The sequence below is a fragment of the Eucalyptus grandis genome, chromosome 4 (genome assembly GCF_016545825.1).
Source record: "Eucalyptus grandis isolate ANBG69807.140 chromosome 4, ASM1654582v1, whole genome shotgun sequence".
Taxonomy (NCBI): Eukaryota; Viridiplantae; Streptophyta; class Magnoliopsida; order Myrtales; family Myrtaceae; genus Eucalyptus; species Eucalyptus grandis.
Window position 1 is genome coordinate 37416114 of NC_052615.1, and position 10726 is coordinate 37426839.

General features: G+C 41.4%; 1 protein-coding gene across 1 annotated transcript; it reads right to left on the reverse strand.

Moving 5' to 3' along the window:
• Positions 1 to 328: 328 nt before the first annotated feature.
• Positions 329 to 2835, reverse strand: LOC120292658 (MDIS1-interacting receptor like kinase 2-like). Its single transcript, XM_039310947.1, has 2 exons — positions 685 to 2835; positions 329 to 607 (listed from the first exon to the last, which is right to left on the reverse strand). Exons 1-2 carry the CDS (start codon positions 2833 to 2835, stop codon positions 329 to 331), a joined length of 2430 nt encoding a protein of 809 aa, XP_039166881.1.
• Positions 2836 to 10726: the final 7891 nt, after the last annotated feature.

The window sequence follows — 10726 nt, forward strand, 5'->3', positions numbered from 1 at the left end:
GTCCAATTCGACGAGCCTGAATTCAAGAGTCTCGCTATCCCAAAATCTGAGAGCCGAGGCTCGAGGTCCGACTCGAGCAAGATGTTGTTCAACGTTATGTCTCGATGGACGACAGGCAGTGAGCAATTGTGATGCAAGTAGGTGATCGCGTGAGCCACGCCTTGAACAATCTTCACCCTTGTATCCCAGTCCAGTTCAGCTGCTCCTGTTCCTCCATACAAGACCTTTGCCAAACTGCCTCTCTCGACAAACTCATAGACCAAGTAAATGCAACCCCTCTTGGAACAGAAACCGTGGAGCTTGATCACATTGCGGTGTCGGACCTCAGTCAACATGCGAATTTCATTCTCAAAACTCTGGCGGTGACCGCTGGTATGTTACCGGATTCTAATGCATTGAGCTTTTTGACGGCGACGATTTGGCCACTTGCCAATACGACCTTATAAACGCTCCCAAACCCACCTTTTCCAATGCAATACTCTTCATTGAAATCATTGGTGGCCTTGGTGATGTCACTGAATGTGAACTTCCCTAACCTTTCCCATATGATCTGCTCAAATATCTCGTGTTCTTTAAGACGCTTGATCTCTTGCTTTTCGTCGAGAAGCTTTTTTCGGCACCGAAGTCCAGAATCACTTCAATTAGAGTCGCTAGAAGTAGTAAGCAGCAAACGCCAACACTTACCCCAACCAGGACTTTTTTCCTATGGTCGGTCGATTTACTACTTGTCACACAAGGAGATAATCTCGTCACGTTTCCACACAAGCCCAGATTCCCGATAAAAGCACTTCCCGGTGCTTGTTGGAACAGGCGACCACTAGGAATTGCACCCATCAGCTCGTTGTACGATAAGTCGATTGAGCTTAAACTCACCAAGCTGGTGAGAGCAGCTGGGATTGTACCCGAGAAATTGTTATGGGAAAGATTGAGATTTTCCAGTTTAGTAAGCTTTGCTAAATTGGATGGAATTGATCCCGCTAATGAATTGTGGCTCAGGTCTAGGAGAATTTGTAGCACAAATAAGTTCCCAAGCTCCAGCGATATGACACCCGACAGATTGTTGTTCCTCGAGTTTAAGCTCAATAAATTCTTGCAATTCGCTAGCTCATCTGGTATGCTACCACTCATTGCGTTTTTCGACAAATCAAGATAATTTAACTTCGATAAGTTTCCTAACGAGATGGGAATATCTCCGACCAAATGGTTGTTGCTCAAGTTCAAGTTAAACAACTCCCCTAGATTTCCCATCTCATCGGGAATTTTCCCAGTCAATTCATTGTTGTACAAAGTCAGGACACGCAACTGAGACAACTTTCTAAGCTCTGAGGGGATGCAACCGGCAATTTTGTTACCATCTATCTGGAAATTCGTGAGATTTGTGCACTCTCCCCATTGTGCCGTGAGATTCCCAACAAATCGGTTGTTGCTGAGTCTTATAAAGACCAGATTCGGATAAACTCCGAACGCACTCATGATATCTGCAGTCAACTGATTGTGCTCTAGACGGACTCTCGTTAGCCACGAACAATTCTTCAAACAGTCGGGCAGCGGCCCCGTGAAGTTATTCCCATCGATCATGAGATATTGAAGAGCAAAGCCACTGCACAAATCTGGCGGCAGTTCTCCAGTGAAGCTGTTGTATGAAAAGGCAACATACATAAGAGAAGGGCTGTACTTGCCGAAATCACGTGGTATTCCTCCCGAGAAATTGTTCGTGAACAAACAGATCCACTGTAAGTTAGCAAGGCGAGAGATGGTCTCGGGGACCTCTCCATATAACTGGTTCATGCTGAGGTCGAGATTAGTCAATAATGTGAGATTCCCGACCTCCGGAGGAATAGTCCCTGAGAGCAAATTGCTGCGCATGTTGACGAAATTGAGCTTGGTCAGGCTTCCGATTTCGGATGAAATTTGCCCGGAGAGATTGTTCATTGAGAGGTCTAACTGAAGCAAATTCTTGAGGCTCCCAATCCCTGGGATTGGGCCGGAGAGCGAATTGTTTTCCAAGGAGAGGTAATTGAGCTTGGTCAGGCTTCCAATTTCGGGCGGAATTTTTCCGGAGAGCCAATTGCTGTACATGAAGAGGCAATTGAGCTTGGTCAAGCTTCGGATTTCAGCCGGAATTTGCCCGGAGAGAAAATTGTTCTGGAGCTGCAAAGAAATAAGTTTGGTCCAATTCGTGAAGAATTCAGGCAGTAACTCACCAGACAGGCGATTCTCTGAAGCTCCAAATTCTGACAATCTAACCAGATTGGACAGTGAGAGAGGCAGCTCCCCAGAGATCGAATTCTGGGCAAGGGCTAAGAAGGTGAGGTTAGAACAGAGCCCGAGTTCCGAAGGGATCGAAGAGGTCAACTCGTTTAGGGTCAAATCAAGCTTTTCAAGCTTTCTCAATTGTCCAATGGAGTGAGGAATCGCCCCTTCGAAGAAATTTCCCGCCAGGTCCAAGAACCTGAGCTGGGATAGATTGCCGATCAAGGACGGTATTGGGCCCTCAAGATTGTTGTTGCTGACGTCAAAGCGGGTCAGGTTCGGGAATGAAGCGAAGTCAAGCGCATCGAGCGTGCCGTTGAGGCTTGAGCCAGAGAGGCTGATATCTATGACCAACCCGCCCCCGTTGCAAGCAATGCCAGTCCAGTTGCAGAGATGGGGGATGTTGGTGAGTGACCATGAGCTCAGAGAAGGTGGTGGAGGAGGAGGAGAGAGAGAGTTCTTCCATTTGACAAGAGCTTGCGCCTCTGTGGTCGGTGATGGTGAGGCGTGAAATGGAAGCGAGAAGATGAAACAGAGGAAGAGGCAGAGGGAGAGAGGGCTGGTTGGAGTTGATTTTGTCATACTTAGCAAGAATTCATGAGAAATAAGGAGCTGAATGAACTTCTTTTATAGTCCGAAGGGTTCTAGTTTAGACCAAGGACCTCGAGAAAGTGACGAACTCAGCGGGAGTCTTACGGTGACAAAATGTTTGACTCTTAGTCATTTTCCCACAACGTTGCAAGAAAAATCCTACGGGGCTGCCTCCATGTCATTTCGCCCGCGTATATAGCCACGTGTTATTTTTTTAAGAAAAGTTTTACCGAAATCACAAAAGTAGTCTTTGGACTACTAGTACTTCTTACTAATACCAATTCTTTGATTAATACTAGGATGATATGATTTGAAGATTCTTGGTCGGGTGTCGAAATAACCGGTATCCATGTATACAAAAATTTGCTTGTTTAATTATAATAGACAAGCATTTGTCTAGTCAACGCACTCTCACTTGAGCGGGTGAGGGCAACCCCCACCCTCTCTTGAGGCCGGCAAAGGTCAATGAGGCCTGGCAGTGGTCGATGGAGGGGAAAAGCAAAAATTAAAATAAGAAAATAAAAGAATAAAGAATAAAGAATAAAGAATAAAGAAAATAAGGAAAAGATAATATAAGAAAAAATTAAATTAATATAAAATTCAAAAAATATTAAAATATTAATTTAAAAAATTGTCCACATCCTGGTCGTGCGACATAAGACGGTTGGCACCATGTCAATAATTTTAAGCCAAAATTGGTCGAATAAAGTCAATTGGCAAAAAATGAAATGATTTAAAATTAAATTGACAAAAGTGAAGATAAGAACAGCACAAGCACTATAACTTTCATACGGCGCTCATTTGAGTGTCATAATTTTTTTCGCTTACTTGAGTGCCATCAAAGATTTGCCCCGCTGAAAAATCCGACATGGACACTGACCGTCCCATGTGACATTGGTAGCACTAACATGGACGATTTATAAAAAATAAAAAATGAAAAATAAAAAAAATCCACGTTGGAATGGAAAATTATTTTTTAAAAAAAATGCATGTAGGATGATTTACTGGAAATGATACTCAAATAATCAATTTTACTTTGATGTGGCACTTAGATGAGCAAAAAAAATAAAAAATTATAGTACTCAAATGAGCGCCGTACGAAAGTTAAAATAGTCCAGCTATTCTTATACCAAGCATTTTTGTTTATAAATGAAGGTTGGGGAGAACCAATAAATGCAACTATCTCTCTCAACTTCATCACAAGGGTCTCATGTAGATAAATGCCTTGTATTAATTAATTCTTTGTAAGAAATAGTAATAGAAATGAGTGCCGTATATATAAAACCAAGTACTTCTCATGAATGAAGCCCATTGTTATAAAATCCAATATATTTCAAATTTAATTTTAAATAAATATCAAAATTAAAGTATCACAAAAACAATTATTATGTACTAATACATAAGTAGTATTAATTATATTTCACCTCATTCGTCTCTCCTTTTTCCCGGCCACTGTATGGCTCTTGACTCTATAATCCTATCATATTCTCTCCTTATTTTACTTGCATTAACTCAAATATAGATAAATAGATTATGTCTAACATTTAAATGAGTAATTATATGAAAAGGATAAAAACATAAAGTATCACGCTTTTTCAATCCAATTTAGCAAAGCTCATGAAGCTGGAAAATCTCAATCTTTCGCATAACCACTTCTCGGGTACGATCCCTGCTGCTCTCACCAGCTTGGTTAGTTTAAGCTACATAGACTTATCATACAATGAGCTAACAGGCGCGATTCCTAGTGGTCGCATCTTCCAACAAGCACCAGGAAGTGCTTTTATCGGAAATCCAGGCTCGTGTGGATACATGACGGGATTATCTCCTTGTGCGGCGAGTAGTAAATCCGCTGACCATAGGGAAAAGGTTCTTATTGGTGCGATTGTGGGCATCTGCTGCTTACAACTTTTGGTGACTTTAACTGCTGTAATTCTAGCGCTTCAGCGGCGAAACAAGGAACTCAATGAAGAGACTAATGGTCTTATGAAGTACGAGAAATCTGAGTCGATCATATGGGAAAGGGAAGGTAAGTTCACATTCAATGACATTGCCAAGGCTACCGACAACTTCAGTGAAAAGTATTGCATTGGAAAGGCCGGTTCAGGAGCGTTTACAAGGCCGAACTGGCCAGCGGCCAAATCGTTGCTGTCAAAAATGTCAAAGTATCAGAATCCAGCGATGTCCCCGCGGTCAACCAACAGAGTTTCAAGAACGAGATCCGCATTTTGACCGAGGTCTAACACCGCAATGTGATCAAGCTCCACGGGTTCTGTTCCAAGAGGGGTTGCATTTACTTGGTCTATAAGATTGTGGAGAGAGGCAGTTTGGCGAAGGTCTTGTATGAAGGAAAAGGAGGAACCGAACTAGACTCGGGGTACAAGAGTGAAGATTGTTCAAGGTGTGGCTCATGCTATCGCCTATTTGCATCATGATTGCTCCCCGCCTATCGTCCATCGGGACATAATCCTCAACAACATCTTGCTCGAGTGGGACTTCGAGCCTCGACTTTCAGTTTCGGGACAGCATAATTCTTGAATTTTGACTCATCGACCACTATGGCTGGATCTTATGGCTACATGGCTCCTGGTAATCTAACCATACATTTCATATGTACATATTACATGGGATTAATCAAATTGCTCTAATTATAATCTCGAATTTGCATTCGTTGAATAATTCTAACAAGATTTTTAACAAGTATAGGTTTTGAAAACTGATTTGTGTCGAGTATTACAAAAATTTGGAATTTGTGCAATACCTATGATCATATCATTGATTTATTCTTCTTGAAAAACAGAGTTAGCAGTTATGATGAGAGTGACGGACAAATGTGATGTGTATAGTTTTGGAGTAGCTGTGGCATCCCAGAAATTCAAAGCCAAGCCATAAGGTGTGTTAAAGTCTTTAATTATGTGATAGAATTTCTATGGCTTATGTTTTAGCCATTAGTCTTTTAATTTGATGATTTGTGCTTGTGATTGTGGAAATTTAAATTTAATAGATTAATAATCTATGCTTGGCCATAAGATTTAAATTTCAATGAGCAAAAATATCCCAAGACTTTGGCCAAGATGAAAATTGGAATTCAAAAATATTTATAGAAGAATTTCAAAAAAAAAAAAAAGGGGAAAAAGAGGTTAAAATTTGATTGGGCCTTAAGCCCAAGAGTGGAACCCTAATGGCCCAAGTTGGCCGGCCCAATAGAGGCCCAAAAAGGAGTGGTCGACCAGCCCATTTCATGGCCCAAGGTTGGCCCAAGAAGAAGGCCCATTAACCTTGCATGTCATCCAACACTTGTCCTCTCCTTGTTGCCACTTATTTTCCTCATGAGAACACTTGTCCCTCATGCAAACCTAGAGTGCATGCAATATAAAAGCCACCAAGAAAGGAGAGAGAATGGCTGGTTAGCCATTCGGCCAAGAGAGAAAGGGGGAGAGTGAGAGGAAGAGGGTGCGGCCGAGAGAGGGAGGCCGAGAGAGGAAGGAGCCGTTGCCGTCCATCCGCCGTGTTCGTCTGCTGTGTGCCGTCGTTTTCTTTGGTCTAGAGGCAAGTGGAGTCCTATAACTTCTCTTGCATGTGAGTATATGGTTTGCATGTTCGATTTTGGGTGTTATTTGTGAGAAAAACCGAGGTAAGGGTTGGTTGTTTTCAAGCCGTGTGACTGTTCTTGCTCGGGTTGTAAGAGTCAGTAACTTGTTTGAGCTTGCATGTGTGTTTGGAGTTCGATTTTGGCTTCTATGTCTTCATGAGAGTTGTAGCTGACATCTTGAACTACAACATACTGAAATTTCGTGAAAAATGATGGATATTTGAGGGTTAAAGTCTTGTTATACGGAGACCCCAGATCTGTGAAGTTTTCACTAACCTCTTGCTGGATTCGTGGTTGCATGTTAGTTTTTGTTGATAATCTCACTTCTATGTCTTCATGAAAGTGGTAGGTAACACCTTAAACTACAACATACTCAAATTTTAAGAGAAATGAACAAGTATAGCCTAGTAAATCGGCTAGATCTTGGAGACGATGATTCTGGTGATGTGTTCCGAGACACCCGAGACTTGATGGACTTAAATGGTGACCATACTTTGGTTATTTGACCTATATATCTTCATGAAACTTGTAAAGGACACCTTGATACATAACATATCCGAATTTCAGAAGAAACTAAAGAGAATAGATGGGTGAAATATTAATATTTCGGAGATGTGTATTCTGGACGATGCGGTAAGGGTTCCAGAAGCTTCGTGAGGTTGAATAAAATAATCTATAAGGAATTTGACTTGGCGTTCTTCATGAAAGATGCACGAAAATGTCTTGGATATCACCCTGTAAAATTTCGTAATTTTTGGAGGCCGAATGGATATTTTAATTGAATTTATTCGGAAACTGTGCATTTGGTTTAAATCCGAGAATCATAGGATGTTTTGGAAAATTGTGGAATTTGGTAAAAATTTCATATTGGCCATGAATTTTGCAAGTAAATATCATCCTATGGGCTTGTTTAATAATTTCTTGGATTTTTGTAATTTTGGGAAATTATTGATATTAAATAATAAATAAAATAATAATAAAATAATAAAATAATAATAAAATAAAATGGATTTTTATTTGGCCATGGATTCAATTCTATTTGTGTGGCATATGTGTGATGAGGTCTTTGCACATGTATTGGATTGAGATGTATATGTGATAAAGTCTTGGTATGCGTATGACATGGTCCATGTACATGTATTGAATTGAGATGTGTATGGGATAAAGTTTTGGCATGTGTATGACACATGAATTGAGATGCAAGTGTGAATTCCATGTCAAGTGTGATTTGTTTGATACCATGCCAATTGCCATGTTAAATTGAGATAAAGAAATGGTATATGTGGATGATGGTAAATGAGGAAGTGGTTGTGGTGGATGATGATGCTCGGTGGCCTAGTGGCGTAATTCCGGAGATTCCCCGGGAGTGTCGGGATGCCCGGTGGTATACGGTACGTAATTCCAGGGGAGGCCTGGTGGTATGTCGGTACATAATTCCGGAAGCCCTGTCGGAGGTCTTTGCCCAAAGGGAATGCCTCGCGATGCCAGGATTTAGGTGCGAGATGCCTGGCTAGAAGGGTAAAGGCCAGAGGTCCGGTTGTATCTTGGATACATGCCCGGAGGTTCCTCGTGATGCTAGTTGGGATGCGAGATGCCCGGAATGTGGGGGGCCGGATGCCCGGTTGTATCTTGGATACATGCCCGGAGGTTTTTCTCGCATGGGATGCGAGTGTAAAATATGAGATGAAATTGATGAATCGAGGAAAGGTGATGTGGTGATCAAATTGAAAGCTAAAAGTGGAAATTAAACCATGGAATGATATGCATTATGATATGCATGATGATGATGATGATGATATGCATGATGATGATGATGATGATGATGATGATGATGTGATGTGATATGATGATCACCCATGATATGATATGCATGATGATATGCATGATGATGATGATGATGATGATATGTGATGTGATATGATGATCACCCATGATATGATATGCATGATGATATGCATGATAATGATGATGATGATGATGATGATATGTGATGTGATATGATGATCACCTATGATACGATATGCATGGTAATGTTAGTGATGATGATATATGATATGGCTCGAAGACATGTATGATGAAATGATGCGATGATGATGATGTCATGTGTGATGTAATGATGCCATGACATGTATGTTACAATGATGATACACATGAATGTGTTATGAATTGGTATGATGATGCATGATAGTATGCGCATGGCTTCAAGGTAAGTAATGCCTGCAATGCATGTATGATTGCATGATGCATTGAGTTGTTATTGGATTTCCTTCTGCTGAGTGGTTGTACTCACCCCTTTGGGGACCAACATTTCAGATTAGTAGATGGTTTGAGCGGTTGGATATGACCGCGAGGAGAAGGATAGCAAAGGAGGGAACCTTTGGACGCCGACACTAGTTGATGGACCTTAAGCATACGATTGTGGGAGAAGATGTCGGTCATCTTTTAAAATATAGCCAAGTATAGAAAGACTGGCAATTTTGATGTATCGACTAATGATGTTCATCAAGTTATGTAAACAAAAGTGTACGGCTTTTATCTATAAATGTTTAGTTGGTGTGCATCAATTTCTGAATGTAGGGAAGGGAATTGTTGGATATGCTTCCGTTATGTAAATTGCGCAAGGGACCGTTAATAAAAGATGTAAACCCCCATGGTTGTATGGACCCGCTACAATAAAAATGGTATCGAGTGACATGTTATTAGGAAAGTGAAAAAAAAAAAAAGTAAGCGAACTGTGGCGACCCAAATCGGATCGGGGCCGTCGAGGGTGTCACGGCCTTTGTTGGTATCGAGCTATGGTTTATTTGGAGTGATAAGGTGCCTCAGATGGAATTGAGGATAGAAAGATGCACACCATAGGATATAAAACGGAATAATTGAATAACGGGTGATGAATATTCACTCGTAGATCCCTAGTAATTAGTTTTGAGTTGTCTTTAGGTACCAGTAACATGTATATGTTACTTATGTAGTAGTAGTAGTAATGCTTTGGATAGAGATGGTGAGTCTCGGAGATTATTCTTGAGGCAATGCTTGGAAATCGCAGGAAAGTCATGGTGCGAGCTGGAAGTGCTCATCCATCGAGGGCTGAAGCCTCTGCTGCAAGGGCTGAACCCCGCATGGAAGACATCCTGCAGGCATTGGCCAATATTGGAAATCTGATGGAAAGGCAAGTGCAGCAACAACCCGGAGTGGAACGTCGCCCTCAGGGACTGGTGGAACAATTCCTAAAGTTGAAACCACTTAAGTTTAGTGGAATGGGAAGTCCTGAGGAGGCGGAACAATGGATCGATGGAATGGAACGAATTTTCCGGTTGTTGGACTGCGGTGATGTTGAGAAAATAGTTTTGGCAGAGTACCAGCTGGAGGGAAATGCAAAGTTTTGGTGGAGAGCTTCAAGGGATACGATCTTTCCACCAGGTACTAATGTGAACTGGGATGAGTTTGTTAGGGCTTTCAATAGGAAACATTTCTCTGATTGTGCCAAGGATAGAAAGATCACTGAATTTGTTCAGTTAGAACAAAGGGAGCTGACAGTAGACAAGTATGAGGCAAAATTTTCTGAATTGTCTAGGTATGCTCCTAGGTTGGTTGAGGATCGAGAGGAAAAGATTAAGAGATTCTTGAAAGGATTAAGGACTGATATTAGGAAACAACTAGTGCCTCTAAATATAAGGGATTATAATGAGATTTATGAGAGGGCACACATTGGTGGAGCAAGAGTTAGTGAGGGAGCAATCAGAATCTAAGGGGCAAATGACCTTTAATGATGTTCGAAGAGGTAAGAGACCCTATCCTAGTCAAGGTCCGACTTGGGAATCTAAGAAAAAGAGTAACTTTGGAAATTTTAGAAGAGTTTGGAATGGCCCGATTTTAGGAAGAGCACCCTACCAGGGTAATTTTTGCCAGAGATGTGGTAGACAACATGGACCAGGACCTTGTAATATCGATTGAGATGTTTTGGATGTGGGCAAATAGGACACTTTAAGAAAGATTGTCCCCAAGGAAGGTCGCAGCCGAATGTCAATTCGGTGCAACAAGTACAACAAAGTACTGGTGGACCAAATTTACTAAGGAACCCACAAAGGCCACCACCACAAGGAAGGGTGTATGCAGTCACTCAAGAGGAAGCAGGGGCTTCCAAAAGTGTTATCTCAGGTATGATTTCGATAGAGGGATAAAAAGGTATATGCGTTATTTGATATAAGTGGCATGCATTCATTTGTGTCCGAAAAATATAGGTGATTGTGAGGAGCAGGAACAAATCTCTAGATATGCCTCTTCGTGTTTCTA

What these genes read in the sequence shown, in the direction of transcription:
- LOC120292658 (XM_039310947.1), bottom strand. Translation starts at nt 2,835, where the DNA reads ATGACAAAATCAACTCCAACCAGCCCTCTCTCCCTCTGCCTCTTCCTC. An exon ending in GGAAAAAAGTCCTGGTTGGG is followed by an intron (nt 608 to 684) that starts GTAAGTGTTGGC and finishes TGCCGAAAAAAG; the next exon opens with CTTCTCGACGAAAAGCAAGA.